At 46.8% G+C, this 21,121-nt stretch overlaps 2 protein-coding genes across 4 annotated transcripts in view; one reads left to right on the top strand and one right to left on the bottom strand.

The window, feature by feature from the left end:
- The window catches only part of FYCO1 (FYVE and coiled-coil domain autophagy adaptor 1), a 77,910-nt gene that overhangs the window by 42,869 nt on the left and 13,920 nt on the right, over positions 1-21,121 (top strand). For all 3 annotated transcript variants that reach the window (XR_611805.4, XM_003818474.5, XM_008971814.5), the window contains exon 15: positions 16,386-16,481. Coding sequence is in view for 2 of the 3 variants with exons in the window: in XM_003818474.5 (XP_003818522.3) it covers positions 16,386-16,481 (96 nt within the window). In the remaining variant the exon portion in view is untranslated. The remainder of the gene's footprint in view (positions 1-16,385; positions 16,482-21,121) is intronic.
- Positions 4,477-8,996, bottom strand: CXCR6 (C-X-C motif chemokine receptor 6). The gene has a single exon (XM_063602772.1). It carries the CDS (start codon positions 6,448-6,450, stop codon positions 5,422-5,424), a length of 1,029 nt encoding a protein of 342 aa, XP_063458842.1. The 5' UTR covers positions 6,451-8,996; the 3' UTR covers positions 4,477-5,421.

Raw genomic sequence — 21,121 nt, 5'->3', positions numbered from 1 at the left:
CCCTGACCATGTAAGCCTGCAGTGTTCTCCCAACCCCCATGGCTCAATGGTCCCTGGGGCATGTTCCATTCCACTAGCACTAAGCCACACTCTGCCTCCATCACCTGGAAAGCCAGGTGGGTAGATGATAGGTGGTAAAGTGAGCAGGACCAGAAACCTGGGGGCCTGGGAGGACATTCCGGCTTGAAATTGTCTTGTTGCTTCCTCTAGCCTGAGTGAGAAAGTGACTATCCACCTTCCCCTGCCCAGTAGGAACAAAAACAGAAGGCATTCTGACTGCTGACAAATATGTGTGGTTTGGTCTTGGGAAATCAGGAACTGTTCCAGGGAAAGGAAACTGCCAGTGTGCTGGTCTTCGGCCACCAAGGCGGATCTGGGACTAACTGATAGGAACCTGTAATCCCTGCACTTCTGTTGGGGTGAAGAGCCACCCCACCCTTCCAAGTCAGTTAAAGGCTGCATTGTCAGACACTTTTTTTGTGCATTAGCTAGAGATAAACCCAAGCATTTCTGGTAGCTTTTTCCTACATACTTTTTCTTCCTAAGTTTTAAGACCTAAACCAAAAACACCGAGAGTCTGAGAAAGTGTGGGAGATCTAGAGCCCTAGATTTGTGTAAGCATCCCTGGCAAGAAACGTCGGGAAAAAATAAGCAAATTCAAGATAAGAAGGGATCCGGGAGAGATTAAACACTAAGTCCAAATTCATGAGGAATATTAGGCCACTTGGAAGTAGTGTTGTTGAAAGTGATGCTGTTGAGCCCCTCCCTTGCACCAGCTGCTCTTACACATGACCTCACTAGTCCCTGTGCAGCCCATCAGGGAGTGGGAATTATCTCATTTTATAGGCAAAGAAGCTGAAGCCTCAGGAGGCTGGATAACTTCTGTTGTTGGAGGTGCCAGAACTAGGCTTTAGACTCCAGTCCACTGGCTTAAGATTCATTTGGAAGAGTTCAGCTCTCTTCTCTCCGTCCCATGTCCGCATTTTGCCCATCTCCCCTGCCTTCATGTTCGCTCTTTCGCACATGTACACAGTTTTGGGGCTAAGGAAGTTGTTTGCCTTGCCCCTCCTCCTGGCAGAGATGGGTCAGGAAGGGGTCCCAAAGTCCAGCCTGCCAGGGAGATGTGGCCTGATGCTGGGACTCCCTAAGCAACCTCCTAGTGGTCCCTGTGCGTGGCTCAGACCTAGAATGGTGGTGCAGAGCAGGAGCACAGCCCCTGACTTCTGGAGAAAAGATGGTATTCGTCATAGCCCTCCAGACACACCCATGCACACCTTTTCAGTCATTCAGGCCCACCCTCCACCATCTACCCTGACCAGGTGTCCAGCTGTTCTCCGGACTGAGGCAGAGAAGGAAATCAAGCTCTTGGCAGCTGGTGAACCAGGCCTGTGGAGTAAGGGCTGGCAGGGGCACTGGGCTGTGACTCCCTCAGCCTTTGCTCAGCCTCTACCCAGTCATGGCCTCCTTGAGGCCCGGCCTCCCCCTCTAGCTACCAGATGAACAGACAGTATGGTGGTGAAGAGCTTGAGCTCCAGAACCAAACATATCTGGTCTGCCACCTCCAGGCTCCATGGCTCTAGGTAGTGCAGCCCACAAACTCAGTTTCCTCCCCTATACCGAAGAGACTGGAACAGCACTCACCCCTAGGGGTGTTAGGAAGATTGCATGAGAACTGTGTGTGTGGAGCACTGAGCCCAGCCCAGTGTCTAATGCCTGGGAAGACTTTCATGGAGTTATGTTGCTTTCCTGATGTGTCATCAGGGGCTGAGCTGTGTGTGCTACTGCTACCACCTCAGTACCTTGCACTGCGCAACCCAGTCGTCTCCTGCAAAGAAGATCCTTCAGATACCCAAATGACCCTAAGTGAGCTTAAACTCTCCCACAGAAACATTCCCTGAACCCTCAGAGCATCTTTACCAGTAATTGCTTCAGAACTGGTGCTTCATGGTCAGAGTATTTAGGGGAGCTGTGGTAGATTTGTCACCCACCAGGAGATTTGATGCTTGGTATCTCAGAAACAAAATGAGAACAGGATATGGTGAATGGTTAAGGTTACAAAGCCACCTTGCGCGTGGGTTGACCCAAGATCTCTGCCTTCAGCTGAATACAGAGGTGACAGGTACCCTGTGGCTTGTCAGTGGCAGGAAACCTTCTTGGAGCCAACATTTCTGGGCAAAGAAAGGCTGTTTACTGAGATTGTAGTCCTAGCTCTGTTGTGTGAGCTTTGGCAGGCATTAATCTCTCTGAACTAGTTTTCTTATCTGAAAATGGGGATGATAGTGCCAGGCCTTCTACAAAATGGCATTAGTTACCAGGGACCAACAAGGACTAGGCAGCTGGAAGGAGGTGCTGCTTTGAGAGCCCCTTGGAGGAGGAGGCCAGAGTGACTGCCCTGACCACTTCTGGGCCCCATCCTCTTCGCTTTGCCTCCACCCCTCCAGTAGGGGTAGCTCCAGGCTTTTCCCTTCTATGGCACCATCTCCTCAGTCCAGAACACCTACGGAGGACACCTGGGCCCCTAGCACCCAGGTAGCCCCTAGAGTCAGTGTCATCTTGTGTTCCCCACATCTCAGATGATGTGGCCATTAGTGGCCTCTGCCATATCTCTGAAGGGATTGGAGCCCATAAGTACTGCAGCCACCCCCAGGTGTTGGGAACTTGGTAGGGAAAGAGCACATCCTTTACCCTCCAACCCTGAGGCCACACCAAGGCAGTATGGACTCAAGCAGAGCCCACACCCAGCCTCATCCCCTCCCCCAAGGCCTCTGATGCCATGTGCTGGTGTGGACGAGCAGAAGGGAGAGCCAAATGGAAGGGAGAAGGGTGGGCTGAGATTGGGAACTGGCTCTGCCCCACACATGACCTCAGTCTCCTCTGTGGAATGGAGCCTGTACCAACAGCATCTTCTGCTTCCTGGGCTGTGATGTGGATGGAGTGAGATCAAGACGTGAAGGCCCTTTGTAATCTGCATGTGCTGTGCCCGCGTTTATTCCCCTATCCAGGGGAAGGGGTTGGAAAACTGACATCTACTCCAAAGAGTGGCAGGTAAGGGCCCAGACGCATAGGATCAATTAGTGGCTGAGGAGGCAGGGAAGGCAAAGAAAGATTTTGCTGCTGTGCTGTTCCTGGGGCCAGGCAGGCAGGGCTTTCCTAAGCTACAAAAGGCCAGTGCAAGGACCCTGGGAGGGAGCGGGCACCTGGTCAGGGAAAGCCCCATGGTCCCAGCGCTGCTTTTCTGTTGCTGTGGCCAGGCAGGCCCAAGCATGGTGCTTGCAGTGTGCTGGCCGTGCTCATGAGCACCCCAGGAGGGAGGGCCTTCATGACCCAGTGGTGTAGGTGGTGAACCAGGGCTTGGGTCAGGGGTACTGCATCCCCTGCACAGGGGTACATGGTGGTGGAGCTGTCACTGAACACTCAGAGTGAGCCCAGAGCCTACATTCTCATCACACCTTTCTGCATCTCTCCATGGGGACTCGTGGAAATGCTGCAGGGCCCTGTCTCCTGACTCTACTTCTGCCTCTGTCCCTTGGGCCGGGACACTGTCAGGGATACCAGGGACTGGTGGCCCCTCTGTCAGATTCCAGGTTAACATGAATGCACAAAGGGGGAATGACAGAAACTCTCTTTGAAAGCCACTTAAAAGATAAATGTCAGCCTTGTCACCCTAAAAGGGCAGATTTTGTAGTTGGAGGAAGCACTCGGAGGTCCATGTGGCCTGAGTACAGTAAAACTCTGCTTGTAGATGCATTTAGGCATGTTTATGAAACAGTAGGTAGGATCATGTGGGCTCTGAAAGGCCCAGCCTGTGCTCAGCTGCACCAGGTGCACATGGTATGCCACACACCTGGAAGGCACGATATAAACCCTCCCTCGCCTCACTAACCCACTGAGCTGACATGGAGGGCTTCCATTTTGTGTCACCAGTTCTTGTAAGAAATAATAACTACTGCTATTTTTTGGACCTTTTCTCCCCAAATGCAAACTGTGCCAAGTGTTTTACATGCAGTGTCTCAGGTATTCACACCAACCCATAGAGGTGGTGCTGTTATGATCCATGTTTCACCAAAAAGAAAGGAAACAGGTGCTCAGAGGCTAAGAGATCGCCCAAGGTCTTACAAACTGGTGAGTGGCAGGGATTCAACTCTCGTCTATTCAGCCCCAAAACCACACTGTTAAGTCAGTTCTGGCCTACTTCTCTGTGCATTCTACTTAGCTGTTGTCAGTTGGTTCTCTGTATTTTGGTGAGTGATTTTGGGATACATAAGCCCAAAAAACATCTTTAAGCCTATTGAACAGACTGCCAGGATTTAATAAACATGCATAAAATCTGACATTTAAAACTATGCCTCATCCTGTGACCACATTCTGGAAGTTAAACAAATGTGCCCCACACTTTGGACAGGAGGTTAGAAACCACAGTGAAAGAGCAGGGTCATTATCACTGGTGTATTCCATTTCCATGATAGAGCACTGCCATGAAAGTTTACGACTTATTTCCCGGGCTCTGAGCCCAAAAGTAACTTTTTTGTATATTCCAGGCATACCACATTAAAATAGAATGTGCCGAAGTGTAAAAGTAGTTTGGAGACTTTAAAAGTTTTATTTCTTAGCTATGAAACTCATATGCTAGTAATATATGACATATGTGTGTATGTGTGTGGGTATATACATTTACATACGTTTGTGTGGCAGACATTGGAAAATTTCATTTTTAAAATGCAAAGCCACCAAAGAGTCCACTTCAGAAATGCTGCTTAGATTCATTACAGTCTTAAATGCTGTTTTGCACATTTTTCAAGCATTCCATGGACCACTGGAATTATCAGCCTCTTATAATTCAGTTTTGCCCATTCATAGTCCCTGGTGCTAGTTATTCTGGATTAATCAAAGCAATCTGAACATCTACCTATACAAAAGTCAAGCCCCAAGGTGAGGCAGAGCCTGATCTCATTTCTGTGAGGTGCCTGGTGGTGCCAGCACTTGTTTTCACTGCTGCTCTGATCTACACTCTTTGCCCAGTAGTCAGAAGAGCCTTCTGAGCTTGGGCACCCAGTGTGCCACCTACCATCAACAGCTTTGTTGGCCGTGCTCACTTCTTCAACCTTCAGCCCCAGTCCCAATCAAGGAGAACCTGAGATCATAGGAGTCACATGTCATCCCCCTTGGTTTCAGCATTCTTGGAGATGGAGGAAGGAAAGTCCTTAAAAATTTTAGACTCCCTACTTGGGCTTTCAGCATGAGTGTTCAAGAAGAGAACAGTACATGTTCATGCCTGAGAAGAAGCATTCCAAACCAGCCAGAGTGTCTGATAACTTCTCCATGAGAATGCGCAAGCTATAAACAAAGCCTGCCTCACCACATCAAGAGGGCACAGCCATGCCTTGCAAATTCCAGAGCAGCTTCTCGAAACCCTGGCAAGGCCTATAACTGGAACATGCTGGTGGCCTCCACATTGTGGGAGGCAGAAAAAGTCTTGGAATTGTCCTCAGAAGATTTCCATTGATGTGAGACCCCAAGGTAAGGGAGGCAACCAATGTCCTTCACAAGTTTCCAGAAGTTCTTTCGAAACTTCAGGCTGACAAAGGCATAGAGCACAGGGTTAAGGCAGGCCCTCAGGTATGCGATGGCCTCTGTCACCATGATGGTGTAGTGAAAGCTGGTCATGGCATAGTATTCCCAGTGTGTGCTGCGGATGAGCTTCATGAGGTTGAAGGGCATCTGGGTCAGCAGGAACACAGCCATCACCAGGAAGATGATCTTTAGAGATCTGTGCTTCTGGAAGCCTCCAGCATGAAGCAGTGTTTTGATTATGACTGAATAGCAGACAATCATGGTGAGCAGTGGCAAGAAGAACCCCAGTGTCATCTGGGTGGCAAGAACCACAGTGGAAATTGCCTCATCATGGTAACCACATATGAGCTTGTCGAGATTAAAGACATTGCCATAGATAATTTGGGGCAAGGAAACCAGCAGGGATATCACCCAGATGAGCAAGCTGGTGACCTTGCCCCAGGTCATCCTCTTGGCTTGCTGGTTGTAGGCCTTGGTGGCCTTAACCACTACAATGAAACGATCCACAGTGATGCAGGTGAGGATGAGCATGGACGTGTAGAAGTTAATAGTGTAGATGCCCAGTAGGCTCTTGCACATGACCTGGCCAAACACCCATTCATGGATGCCTGCATAGGCCCAGAAGGGCAGAGTGCAGACAAACACCAGGTCAGCCAGGGGTAGGTTCACCAGGAACACATCCGTCAGGCTCTGCAACTTATGGTAGAAGATGGATATGACCAGCACCAGAGAGTTCCCCACCAGACCACAGACAAACACCACCAGGTACATGCAGGGCAGAAAGACCTTGCTGAACTGCAGGAAGTCTTGATGCTCCTCCTGGCTGCTGTCATTGAAACTGTTGAACCCATAGTCTTCATGATAATCATGCTCTGCCATGGTGTCTGTTCTGATGAACACCTGTGAGTCAGAACCCAGGAATTATATTTGGGGCTGAGGATGGCATTCTTTGTCTTCCTGCTGTCCCATTGACCACATTTAGGGGGCAAATAATCATCTTCTAAACCCACCCACTGGGATGTGTAGAAACAGCACAGTCCAGTATATTGAAGATAACCAATTCTGAGGGGAAATTGCTCAGACAGGATGAGGACTCTCCATTAGCCTGAAAATTCTCAGGATCTCACCCATCTGGGAGACAACTCATAACTGACCCCTAAGCACATTCCATAAAATCCTGTGCTCAATTATTTTGAAAGCAAAAGTCGCTTTGTTGCCAGGTGGGCACAGTGCTGTTTGGAAGAGCAACACTGATGATGGATGGTTGAGCCCACTGATAATATGAGCTCATCAATGGGACATGCCTGTTTTCATCTCCCCCCGCCTCACCACAGTTGCCCACCCATCCTGAGCCCCATTTCCTAATAAATTGTGAAAGCTAAAGCAAGTGCCCCTACCAGGGGGCTCTCCTATCAAGGAGACTCCTGGAGACCACAGGTGTTTGGGGATGGCAAGACTGCTCTGCCTGGGTAGGTAGTCCTTCCTGCCTTTACTTCCCCTCAATTGCATAGATTTTCAAAGGCTACTAATGGGGAAACAAAGCATAGAAAAGCCCACGACTGCCCAGCACTTTGGCTGAGCTGGCTTCATGGTTAAAGCATTGGGTGGTTCTCCTCACTTCCCAACTAAACTTTCCCCTTCATCATTTAACACAGTTTATGGCATTCTACCATCAGAGCCTCATTTCCTGAAGACTTCTGAGCAAGAAGTCTCTTAAAAGGTAGATTTCCCCAAAGCGGAACCTTGCCTTAGCTCCTGTGATTGGCAGGTTAGGACTTAGGGGCCTCATTTAACAAGCAGAAAACCCAATTGAAATGGGATGCCAGATGGGCAACCTTTCTTACCCAGGGCACCAGCCCTTCCAGATGTCACTTCTCTCTGACCCTTCCCTCTGCCCTGTGACCCTGGCAAAGACCATGGACAGGACAAGGGATCATGTATGTAACCTGTGGTGTGGGAGCAGGGGCAGCTGCGGCAACATCAGCCCATGAGTGCCAAGTCTGCCCTTGCTACTGGACTGCAGATACTCAACATGCAGCAGCTCATTTCCAGTGACCTGGAGCCATGTCTGGCCAGCACCTCTAGAAGATGTATGAAGAAGAGCAGGTGTTTGGACAGAACCTCTGCCAGCAAAGTCAAAATATTGCCTGACCAGACAAGTGCATATAAACGATGAGGTTACCTTTCCTAATCCACTCAGAAACACTTCTGTCCCTGACTTTGAGTCCTGACTGGGAGCAGTGTCTCCAATGCTGCTGCTTGCCTCTGTCTTTCCAGGGACCAAAGTGCCCTTTCTCTCTAGCAAGGAAGGATGCTGCCTTTGGGCTAAGACTGCTCAATAAAAATCCTTGCCCTTACGTCACAATTGTTAGATCTCTAAGGGTGATAGGTCAGCCAGTAGACATCCTGCCCCCCACAAGCTCTCTGGGGCACTGTATTAAGTAGGTCAGATGATGTGTATGTGTTATTGATTCACATGGGCAAAAACATATTTTTTCATCATTTAAAATATGAAACAGGTGGCTTTGCTCTTAAGAATAATGTTCAGCTCCCCATTATTGCTTGACTCGCTCTTGCCTTTTTTTGGTATCTTCCTGTTCCAGCTTTTGCTGGTCCCTTATGCTGCCATTACACATTTCCTCAAAGGACCTGTGCAAATTCATGTGTAATAATTGGTAAACTTTGATGTATAATAATTGGTAAACAGATTGGGCCTGGACAGTGCTGTGCAAATAGAGTATGAAAAATTACTTTCCCTTCTAGGCGAACTAAAAACATTCATTTCTTTATCCTCTATAATTAAAATCCTATTTTGTTTTCTGAAAATTAAAAAAAAATCTACAACTTTGGAAGTAGTGTAAAAGTCTGATAATGATGAAGCAAATTACAATTCATACATAAAATAGAATATACTTAAATGTTTAGGAAGTAGTTTTACTGATTTTGGAAAATGCAATACAGTTAAATTGCTAAGAACAGTGTAAACACAAAGTAAATATGCAAAATAAGTATTAGCTATTACTATTACAACAAATAGATGTCAAAAGGATATAAAATTGTGATTCTTAACCTTTTTTGACCATAAACTCCTTCGAGAATCTCCTAAAAACTGCAGACCTTTTCTCAGAAATAATGTATATACACACACACACACACACACACACACACACACACACACAAACACCCCTACAATTCTGGGAGTCCATGAACCCCTTGAATCCTTCTGCCATGTATTCTGTGGGCCCTCACTTAAGAGTTCATGATAAACTATGTGATTTTGACTGACCGTACTTTTAGAAACCTGGAAAAAATTATCACATTTTATTAACAGTTGGCCTCCAGCTGGTGGAATTATGGGTGACTTATTTCTTCCTTTTTTTAAAATAGTTTTCAAAGTTTCTACAGTAGTATATTGATTTATATTGAAAAAAGAACATAAATGATAATCTGATAAAACAGCCTGTCTTATGCAAAAGAAATGAAAACAGAGATTATTCATTGAGCAAATATAGACAATAACTAGATTCTCCTTATCTCCCTGGGTGGGTCTGACTATGCCATTACTAGCAGTACCATCAGCCTACAAGCACTAACTGTGTGCCAGGAAACATGTTCAGTAGTTTTCATGTTTCTCCAGTTTAACCCACACAGCAGCAAATGGCAGTGATGGAATTTGAACGAAGAGCAGCTGAGCTCCATAGCCTGGCATTTTGCACTGTACCCTACTACAGACAGGAATCTGAGAATACCAACAATACCTGGGGTTAGTCCTCCCTGTCTTCTTTTCAATATAAAGAGTAAGACAAATGACTCACCAGCAGAGATGCTTTGCCAGTTTGTTCCAGAGATGAGCTTGCTCATGAAGCAAGGTCTGCCTCTACTTCTGTGATGTGGTTCATGTTTCCGCTGAACATTTTTTAAGAGCCCTCAGCTGGTTACTATAAGAGACCCACCCCCTACTCCCGTCCTTCAGATCAGAATCCATATGACCAACCCGCCCCTGTGTAACGCGTGGGTCAGAGATGGATGGGTGACTGATACCCCACACTCCCTTCATTCTGCTTTGGGGCTGATTCTTCTGTCAGGGCCTGATGGGCTTTATTCGTACACTAAAGGGGAACAATAAGGAGGTTTGGCTCTGGCCATCCACCGAAGATGGTGGCATTTGTACCTTAAAATTACTTAATTCACTAGTCAGACATCTTTTTGGAACAGTTAGGGTCTGGGCCAATGCTGAGTCCATGGTATGGGCTGGGTTCTGCGTGCGTATGCAGCTCCAGCATATGTGATAGCTGTTAAGCCCCATAGCAGCCCTGCAGTGGATATTATCCTCCCTTTATAGATGAGAACACTGAGGACCATAGCCAAAATAACAAGCCCTGGTGTACACAGCTAGAAACTGGAAAATCGAAGATACACACTCAGGTCTCTGTCATTACCAGACCAATCAACAGCATGATGATGGGTCTGCCAGAGGGCCTGGTGCAGCCCCACCTCCTAAGCCCACACCACTCAGGCACTCAGCAGGCAGTGCCCACCCACCCTGCCTAGGCTGGCTGGAATCATCTGGTTTCCTTGGGCTGCCCTCTGTACTCCTGGAATTCCCCAGATGTTGACTACTTTGATCTCAGTACAGTTCTAGTTGTCAGTCTCCATGATCTAACATTACTGACCCTTCTGGGAAATAACGCTGGAAGGCAGGAATTGGAGGCATGTCAGCCCGGGTCACATGCCCCAGTGCCTTGTAGTGGAGAGGGTACTAGGGAGAGGCATGGACTCGATGTCTGCTTTCCCAGAAGCAGCTGCCTTCTTGTGGAGGTGCCTGGCCTCCCTTCTCTGGCTCTGCACTCCCATTCAGGCTGCTTCTCTCCAATGCTGTTGCTCTCTCCCACCTGCTAGGCAAACCTTCTCATGTGGCTCTTCCTAAGGGCAAATGTCAAGCATTGGGAGCAGGGACCGGGAGCAGCCTCAGGATCCAGAGACTAACACTCAGTTCTACTGCAAGCCTGGCCCTATGCTGGATGCTTCTATGTACAGCCATCTAATCCTAGTCACGTACAGATAGGCAAACAGAAGATTAGAGAGATTAGCCCACTTGCCCAAAAACACACATCCCCGGCAGTCACCCAGGACTGTCAGGCTGCAAAGCCAGTGCTTCCTGCCCTGCTCTGAGTATGGAGCTGTGCCAGGGGGCCCTGATAAAAGATCTGAAGACCTCTAGTAGGTTTGCAGGCCTTTTTTGAATGAATTCGTTCAGACTGTCCTTTCTACCAAACTGGTACAAATGAGTGAGGTGTTCCTTATGGGCATGAACCATGAGGCCGCATAGACTACATACCGATGGACAGATGGATGTAGGGAATGGTGGACAAATGAATAAAGGAACAGACTGAGCCAAATATGCACCTGTCTTCCTGAAAGAGACCTTTCAAGGCAGGGTGGCAATTTAATGTAACCCTGCCTGACATTTAGGAATCTGTAAGCTTTGAGAGCTGAGTTTTACCCAGGGACAACCAACCATGCCATTCAATACAGGTCCATAGGGCAGTGTTAGAATGGCCTGAGCCTTGTCAAGCACCCTTGGCCATGCTTTTCTCAGCAAGCCTTTCTACTCCATGGGGAAAAACAAGCCAGCACCTGGGGCCCTCCATGACTGTGTGTACATGTCAATATGGGGATATGTGTATTTGAGAAAGCATGGCTTGTTTATCGTGGCCATTCTTTAATAGAAACTTCTCTATAGTACAAAAGACTTTCACCTAAATTTGAGGGGCTGAGCCACTTGCAGGTTTGGGGCTAAAATTTTATTTTAATCACTTTACAAAATGCCTTTTACTATCTGCCAATTTGTAGTGTTAATTGTTTTAAGGGCATTACTTTTATTTGAAACAAAACTTTGAACTTCCTAAGGGTGGGAACCCAATCATATATGTCTTAGATTTCCCCAGAAATACCTAAACATTTTCTAAATAAAATTGAGGGAAGAGTAAAAAGGAAGTGGCCGACATACCTGCTGCAGATTTATCTTGGAAGTCAGACTGTTGGCCTGCTCTCCTTACCTGAAGACCTGGCAGAGCTGTTATCAGTTCCAGGATTCAGGGATGAGACATTTACAGTTGTTGGCAAGGCATTGGTGGATGATGGGCTGTGATCCACAGAAAAGTAGCCTAACCAGCCAGGCGTGGCAGTGGGCACTTATAGTCCCAGTACTCAAGAGGCTAAGATGAGAGGATCATTGAAGCCAGGAGTTTGAGGCCAGCCTGGGCAACATAGCCGGCAGACCTGTACCCCTGCAAGCCACCAGGATGAGCTGAGAGATCATCTGGTGGGAGCAGAGCCACTATGGCTGAGAGGAATTGTTCTGGAGGAACAATTGTTCTATAAGCAGGAGAGCAGGAGAAGGAAACCGCGTACAGGGGTTGACTACCTCCAGCGGAAGAAGGTGAGTTGTAGGAGTGTCTTATCACTAGGGAATGTGTCTGAGTCATGTGGCACCAAAGTATGTTAGCAGCAGCAAATCCATATGGGTCTGCAGCAACTCAAGTCTTGCCTCCTTGGAGGAAAGAATTTGGCCGAGGGGCAGAAGTAGGTTTAAGGCAGAGGGAGAGACTGAGGCAAGTTTTAGAGCAGGAGTGAAGGTTTATTAAAAAGTTTTAGAGCAGGAACAAATGGAAGTAAAGTATACTTGGAAGAGAGCCAAGCAGGTGACCTGAGAGATCCAAGTGCCCCGTCCGGCCCTTGACTTGAGGTTTTATACATTGGCATGGTTCCAGGGTTTATGTTTCTTCTCCCCCGACTCTTCCCTTGGAGCAGGCTGTCCGCAGGCATGGTGGCTTGCCAGCATTTGGGAGGAGCTGCATGCTCAGACTGTTTACTGGAGGTGTATGCATGCTCATTTGAGGTGTTTTTCCCTTATCAGTCGTTTCTAGAGGAAGGTCACATACCGGTTAAACTGCCATTTTGCCTCTTAGTGTGCGTGCTTGAGCCCACTCGCCCAACTCCTGAGATCTTGTCAGGAAGCTGCTGATTACCAGCTTCAGATGTTTTCTATCTATTGGGAGACTCTTTCTCTGGCTCTGGCTGCAACCAGTTATTTTAGAGAGACAGCTTAACAATTGCCTGACCATTACTTGATGGTCACCTGACATTCCTGGGGGAGGGGGGCCCTCTCCTGCCCTGCTCATGTCTGCCTAGCTACCTACTCTAACACTAGGAATTTATAAGCAATGGATTAGCAAAGTAAAATCAAGTTAATACAATAATAATAATTTGATAGCAAAATTTAAAGATGCCCCCAGATCACAGAGTGAATATGATGTGTGGGGTGTGGTTCAGCCCAACCTTCCAAACCTGCACTGGTCAGTGGAGCCTTCTGCTGTGAGAGACCTGTGCTGTACCTGCACTGCCCAACACAGTGGCCACCAGTCCAGGTGGCTAGTGCCACTTGAATTGAGCACTTGAAATGTGGCTAATGCCACCAGGCAGCCACATTTTTAGTTAAATTTATCTGATGAATTTAAGTTTATATAGCCACATATGGCTAGTGGCTACTGTATTGAAGAGTGCGGTTCTAAACTGAACACATCTCCATTTCACAGGAGACTGTTCACAAATGGAGGCTGACCAGAGGGACGATGGGAGCCTGTGTAATCAGGAAAACAACACTTCTCACTCTGCGGGGCTTAGCGAGGCTGAGGGGAGATGGCGCCCTCTGGGGAAGATTGGCAGCAAGGCACCTTGGGCCATAGGGATTTTCCAGGCATCTGTTCCTCCCTCGGCTAGTTTCTAAACAAGCAGATCTGTACTGCAGGCAGCCTGCAGGATTAAAGTTGTGCAGTAATTACATAACAAACAGGCTGAGGCCATTTGATTCGTGACAGGGAAGGACTATAGACTCCCATTTGTAGACACCAAGCTGGAGGGGCTCCACCATGACTCAGAGAGGTGTGGACTCCAGGACTACAGTGCCAGGGGCTGCCTGGTTTGTGCTCACCACTTTATTCTGACTCGCTTCTAATGTGGAGCCTTGGGTATGTCCTCCTTTGGGAGCATTTGGGACAGAAGAAAACCTTACCCTGAGACAAATAATGTAGATATTCACTGGGCATGGGCTGTGTGCACAGCAGGCTGCCCAGGAATGCCAGGATGGCACCCACAAAGGGACAGACAAGTTGACAGACTAGAACGTGTGCTCAAGAGATATTCACTCAACTGACCACAGGCTGCAGACAGAAACTCGGAAGGAAAGGGTGGCATGCCATCAGCCAAGCTAGCAGTAGGCTGCCATGACCAGAGCAAGGGGAGGAGGAAAGCCGCGTGGGCAGTGAGTATCTGGTATCTTTGCTGAGACTGCCTCAATAGCAAGGAAAGGAAGCAGCTGTAGTAGGAGGTGGGGTGCCCTCTAGTGGTCATGCTTTGGTTGCTGTCCTTTCTCAAGTCTTACATCCCTTGACATCCTCTGAGTTGCTTGAACATTTTCTACAACATCTCACGGTAAGAAATACATTTTGCACGGCTACCTAGTTTGCATGTGTGTACACATATGGTCAAAACAAGAGCCTCGAGGCTGGCCTCAGTGGCTCACGCCTGTAATCCCAGCACTTTGGGAGGCCGAGGTGGGCCAATCATGTGGTCAGGAGTTTGAGACCATCCTGGCCAACATGGTGAAACCCCGTATCTACTAAAAATACAAAAATTAGCTGGGTGTGGTGGTGTGTGCCTGTAATCCCAGCTATTCGGGAGGCTGAGGCAGGAAAATCGCTTGAACCAGGGAGTCGGATGTTGCAGTAAGCCAAGATCGTGCCATAGCACTCCAGCCTGGCGACAGAGCAAAACTCCATCTCAAAAACAAACAACAACAACAAAAAACCCCAAGAGCCTCATAAATACTTATCCTCACAACATGCAATATACTATTGTATTTTCTGTTTTATTCTATTTCTTTTAATGTTGGTCATAACCTCCTAAATTGATTCACAGCCCACTAAATGGGTCATGACCTACAGTTTGAAAACCTATTGAAAAGAAAGCCCTCTGCCCTAATTGTCACCTTTGAGACTGCATCACCCACCTATCCCATTCCTACCTTACTCATGCAGGGCGTCTGTCGGGGCCAGCAAGGGTCTGAGAAACCTGCTCTGTGAATCATCTGCTTGCAGGTAATCAGGCGTTGTCTGTCATCACTGTGGTCAGGGAGGAGGGTGACGGAGGAAGAGAGGAAATTATAAATTAGGACATCTTTTATCCTGAATGCGGGAAAATTGGGAGAACCAAGTACAGCTTTCAGCGTCTCTCTCATTCTGTGTTATTTCTTTATCTCATTTATGGTATTTACGCCTTGGACAAGGATGAAAGCAAACAAAAGCAGGCCTGAGTGACCCTGGCCTGTCTCCTCTGGACTTGTGCTTCCCTGCTGTCAAGTGGGTGGCCGCACAAGCTGGCTCCTTGAGCAGCTTCTTGCACTGATGTTCCCTGTTTCTGTTTGTCCCGAGGTGAGGGTGCGGGCCTGGAAACCAGCGGCTGGAAAGCAAAAAGAAGGAGGTGTTAGGCAAGGAGGAAGACAGAGAGGGGGTTGGGGCCAGGAAGAAAAAGAAATGCCAGAGTGACAAGACATGCCCCTGGTGGCAGCAGGTGCTGCAGCCCGCGTTCTTCCTGCACCTTCCCTGAGAAGAGCAGCGGAGGCTGTGGGCAGGAAGCTGCTGACCAGAGCAAGCCCACTTCTTTCTGAGCCAGTGGGCTCACACAATGCTACCTCTGAGTCCTTTAAAACTTACAGCCTTTTCAAGCCATCAGAACCCAGAGTCCATCTGGTTCCATTTGCTTCCATTTAGAGAAGGAAAACTGGGGTCTCAGGAGGAAAGAGCTCACCATGAGTCACACAGTCACAGTGCTGAAGCTGGAACCACAATGGACCCCACTACAGTCATACCATGTCCCCTGCCCTTGGGGGCCACAGAGACCTCCAGCTAGAGGGAGCCCCACTTGCTCAGGGCTGGTGGCATTCAGCTCCTGGAAGAGCACAGATTATTTCAGCAATTTAAAAAGAAGCCACACTGCATGGGAGATCTTCCTCATTGATGCCTTCACATGAGGGCAAAGCCATTTTTTCTTTTCTGGACCTAGGTTTCCTCTTTGGCAGAACTGGGGAGTGGAGCTGGTTGGGCTCTGAGGCACCTGAGATTGTATAAGTCCCTGGCTGAGCTGGACCTGGAACCCCACAGGGAAAACACTAAGTTGCAGTCAGGGTATCTAGTTCTGGCTCCAGCTCTGCCTCTGAGGAACTGCCTGGGCCTCTGTGTCCCCATCAGTGAAGTGCAGGGACTTCAATTTGCCAAAATGTTCTAAGGATCTGTAATTCAGAAGGTGTTAAAAACCTCCCCTGGGTGCCTGTTCTTGTGCCCCAGGGATAGGCCAGAGGCTTCTCTAGTTGTGCACTGGCACTGAGAAGGCAGGACCCAGTGGTGCTGGTACCTTGGTCCTGTGGCAACAGCTCTGCTGGCGTGGGCTAGGAGAGTGGTTGATTTGTGTTTCTGCTCACCCTTCCTATAGCAGGAGGTATCTTCCCTACAGCTGCTCCAGGGAAACTGCTGTAGCCCTATTGTCTTCTCCTTGTCCACCTGTTGGCCCTGGCCCCGGCCCCTGCAGCCCTCCCTCTACCCACAAAATCTGCCGGGGTCTCTGTCATGGCCTCTATGATTAAAGGATCACCCATGCATCTGGATTTGGCTGCCTGTGACTCCAAGACTCGGACCCCAGGATGTGAGACCCTGTGTGTTGATAGCTAAATGACTGTGTTCTCATTTGTGACATTTCAGGGATACTACATCAACCTCGCTAACGCCTGAGGACACTGAAGACATGCCCGTGGGGCAGGATTCGGAAATCTGCCTGCTAAAGTCTGGAGAACTGATGTAAGTGGCAACTGCTGCCTGGGCCCTCCCCAGGTGTGGCGTTGGGAGGAGCACTGGCCTCTCCAGTGCCGGCGCTGGGGACCACCTCGGGGGCTCTAACTTAATACCAATGGGGCTTCGTTTATTCTTTTTTTTCAGGCATAGCTTATATACATTAAGATTCAAGCAAGTATACAGTGCTTGAATTTTCATTAATGATACAGTGTGATCACTACCGCAATTAAGATATAGAACAGTTCCCTCACCCTACGAAGTTGCCCCTTTATAATATTCCTCCCACACCTCATGTTCTTTTTTCAAAATAACTTTGTTAATTTTTTTATTGTATGAGCAGTACACTTACATTGTAAAAAATTAGGAAAATAGAGATAAGCAAAACATTTTGGCATATAGCCTTCCAGTCTTTTTTATACACATATATGCATATAATTTTTGACACAAACAAATATTCTAAATCTTATTTTACAGTCTTTTAAAACTTCCTATAGCATGAGTATTTTCCCATATCATCGAGTTCTCCAGTGTTGTGTCCAGTGGCTGCATAATTGTCATTAAATAGATTCAGTCACTCATTCACAGATATTTATTAATTATCACAATGTGCCAGGTACTATTTTAGGTGCTTAGAGCATGTCAGTAAACAAAACCAAGAAAGGCTGACCCCTCGCCCTCATCAAGCTTATATTCCAGCAGGGGTTGACAGATGATACGCTATAAACATAATTAAATAAGTCAATATTGTATAAATGTTACAAGGTGGTGCTTGCTATGGAAAAAGATAAAGTAGGATAACAGGGAAGGGGAATTTGCCATTTTAAATAAAGTGACAGTAAGAAGATAAGACTTGAAGGAGGTGAAGGAGTTGCCAGGCATCTATCTGCGGGTATAGCATTTCAGGCAGAGGGAACACGCAGCACAAAGGCCCTGAGACAGGACAATGCCTGACATGTTCAGGGGCTGAGAAAAGGGCCAGCGTGCCTGCAGCAGAGAGAACCAGGAGGTGGAGTCAGAGTGGAAATGAGGGTCCCAGCACATAGGGCCTCGTTGGCCATTGTAAGGACTTTGACTTTGAATCTGAGGGAAATGGGACCCCCAAAATGAGGTGTGTAGCATTAAGAGTGACTTAATCTAATTTACAGTTGAAAAAGGATTGTTCTGATTGCCATGTAGAGAATAGATGATGGAGGATGAGAGCCAAAGTGGGGAGACCAGTTGGGAGGGTATTAGAGGAATCCTTGTTCCTTGGACCAAGTGTTGGCAGAGAGCGCAGAGACCAGGGCAAATTCTGGACCTATTTTGAAGGTGGTGCAGACAGAATTTCCTGAAGGTTTAGATGTGGTCGTGAGAGAATAATCTATTCCACCAGTCCTCAGGTGACCTTGGACCACACTTGGACAAACACTATATTGAATTATGGGGCAGACCAAGCAGGAAGAATTAAATAGCTAGCCCACTCACAAGCTGTTGATGCTGGGGGAGTATGAAGTGTCAGGGCCACCCTTTCTGGAGAGCAACTTGGCTGCAGAATGTACCAAAAGTTCAAGAATTGCATTTTCTCTTTGATGCAATGGGCCTGTGTCTGGGAATTTATCCTGAGGAAATAATGACTGGAGGTGCAAAGATAAAGCTACCAAAATGTCCCTTGCATGCTACTCACAGCAGTGACAATTAGAAATAGTAACAGAGAACTTGGGTGGTCATGAATGGCTGTTGAATTTTGCCAGATCTTTCTTCTACATCAGTTGATAAGATCATAGGCTTTTTCTTCCTTAGCCTGTTGATATGATGGATTGCATTGATTGACTTTCATATATCAAACCAGCCTTGCATACCTGGGATAAATCCCACTGGCTGTGGTATATAAGTCTTTTCACACACTGCCGGATTTGACAGAATATCTAAAGGATGTTTGCCAGATATAGAATTGAAAGTTCTTTTCTTTCAGCATTTGAAATATGTGTGCTGCTACTTCCCTCTGGCCTCCATGGTTTTAGATGAGAAATCCCCTGGCATTCAAATTGGTATTCCCCCATAGATAATAAGTTACTCCTCTCTGCCTGCTTTTAAGTTTTTTCTTTGTCTTTTGTTCTTAGACGTTTAATTATGATGGGTCTTGGCATGAATTTCTTTGGGTTTTTCCTATTTGGGGTACACTCAGCTCTTAAATCTCTAGGGTTATCTGTCATCATATTTGGGAAGTTTATAACCATCATTTCTTTGAACATTTTTTCAGATGCACTCTATTTTCCCTCTCCATTTGGGACTCCAGTGATACAAATGTGAGATCTTTTGTCCTTGTCTTGTAGATTCCTCAGGCTCTGTTCTTTTTCCTTGCACCCTGTCCCCCAATTCTCTTTTCCCTGTGTTGTTCAGATTGAGGAATTTCTGTTTTTCTCTCTTCAAGTATAACTGTCATCTTTATTCAGCTATTGAGTGTCCAGTGATTTTTTTTATTTTGGTTATTGTAATTATTTAGTTCTAAAATTTCCATTTGGTACTTTTTTATATCTTCTGTTTCTTTGGTATGAGTTTTCCACTGTTTTATTGTTTCAAGAACATTTAAAATTGTTACTGAAGCATTTTTTTTGATGGCTGCTTTAAAAGCCTTGACAGATAACTCCAGCATCTGGTTGATGTCAGTGTCGGCTTCTGTTGATTGTCTTTCCTCATGCACACTGTGATTTTCCTGGCTCTTAGGATAATGAGTGGTTTTTTATTATGTGTAGGTGGGGGGCTCAGAGACGCTAAGCTGTTGTGATTTTCCTCATATTCTGGGGGTCCTTAATCAGTCCGCCTTCCTTCTCCTGCCCTTCACTTTTACTACAACTGCTGAATCATTTTCAGGTTTTTTAGTGGCATTTAATGGGAAAGAACAGGGAAATGTTTGAAATCATTTATAATAAAACTGGTAAAAAACCTACCCTCAAGTAAAGGGATGAGGAAAGTTATGAGATTTAGAAATAACTAGAACACACAGATCCAAGGCAGGTCTTTGAGGAGAATAAGACAGTACGGAGAATAGGTCAGCTGGACATGGGAATAAAATGCAAGGAGAATGACAACACCTTGAAAGTTATTTTTTTCTGCCTCTTTCAAAGAGAGTGACAGCAAGCTAAGGATTAGCAACAACATCATGAGAGCATCTGAAAACATGTTAAAGGTTGGGATTATCTCAGAACGCTGCAAATGTGTTGGTACCCCTTGACTCATGTAAACTGAAATTTCTCAGGTCACTCAGTGGAATTCACATCTGTGACATGAGCCTTATAGACAATAGGCATCTTAAGATTATATTATATTTGAGCAAACCTTTGATTTGTTTTTGTTAAGATCGGCTTTGGAGAGGCTGAGTATTGTCCTTGTCACTGAATAGATGATGTCTAGACTAGATGATTGAGGCACAATCCAAATACCTGGGTGCCAGGGGAGAATTCTGGAGCATAAAATTATAAAATGCTCCAGCATTAATGTATTAATGGGGCATTATGTCAGGGTAAGTGACTTTTTGCATGGTAATATGGTAAGATTTCCACATTACAAGAAAGATGTCTGTTCCAGAATGGACCCCCCAAACCTGCCCTCAGATTCTTGAAAATTGTAAATGTTGGTCGAGGGTTCTTAATTAGAAATAAAATTTAACACATGGAGAAGTATCGCATTGAATTGAATTCTCACAAAGGTGAGTATTGGAGCTGTTCTTTAAAGCATATTGGTTTTTTAATCATTTCTTACCCTTCTCATTAGCTTTGGGGAGTCTGTCCATTCATCTCCACAGCTTTGGAGGCAGATGAACGCTCAGCACCACCACTTGCTGCGCAGTGTTGGGCAAGTTACCTCACCTCTTTGAAGTTAATTCCCTCCCCTGTGTTAAAGGGGATAGTAATACATTTTCTCCACAAAAGGCAGTTTGGTATGGTAGGAAGATGATGGCTTTGCCTCAGACCTGTGTGAGCCTGGATTGAATTTCTCAATCTTTTAGAATCTTAGTTTCCTCTTTTGTAGAATGGCAACAGTCATGCCTTCCTCAAGGAGCCATTGCAGTAACATGCAAAATTGTTGAGCACAGGGCGTGGCCTGTGATGGCCGCCACCTTCCCATTTCACAGTTGAGAAACCGAGGTTCAAAGTGAGTGAGTGACTCACCCAAGGCCACACTGCTCCTAAGTTGCAGCTCTGCACTGGAGGCTCTGTCTCCATGATCATGAGCTAACCTAGCTGCCTCCAGAGTTGCACAGTGTAGGAGGGGTGCCACTCGGCCTGGAAGGGGCCCTGAGGAGCAAGCTCCCTGGGTTCATCTTGTAATCTAGTCCTTGCAGCAGTCCTGAGGCAGGTGTGGTTGTCCTTGTTTGGCAGATGAAGAACTGAGGCTTATGCAGCAGGGATGCAGTGAGGCAGGTCCCTTGGCCCCTAACCTCACATTCTTCACGTCACACTCTGGGTCCAGCACAGAACCCCAAAAACAGAGGAACTCACTGTCAATGAACCTTATAAACTTCTTGAAGAAGCTTTTGTCTACCCAGGGAGAGTAAGAACAAGCTTTTCTCCCCAAAACCGTTGTATTACTTGCACCACCCTTGCATTATAAAGAGTATGGGATGTTGGCATTTGAGGAAAGGTCAGGGTGTCCATGTGGAATCTTAC

Source organism: Pan paniscus, chromosome 2 (assembly GCF_029289425.2).
Source record: "Pan paniscus chromosome 2, NHGRI_mPanPan1-v2.0_pri, whole genome shotgun sequence".
Taxonomy (NCBI): Eukaryota; Metazoa; Chordata; class Mammalia; order Primates; family Hominidae; genus Pan; species Pan paniscus.
Note: the sequence above shows the minus strand (reverse complement) of the source record. Positions and strands in the feature narration are given on the sequence as shown.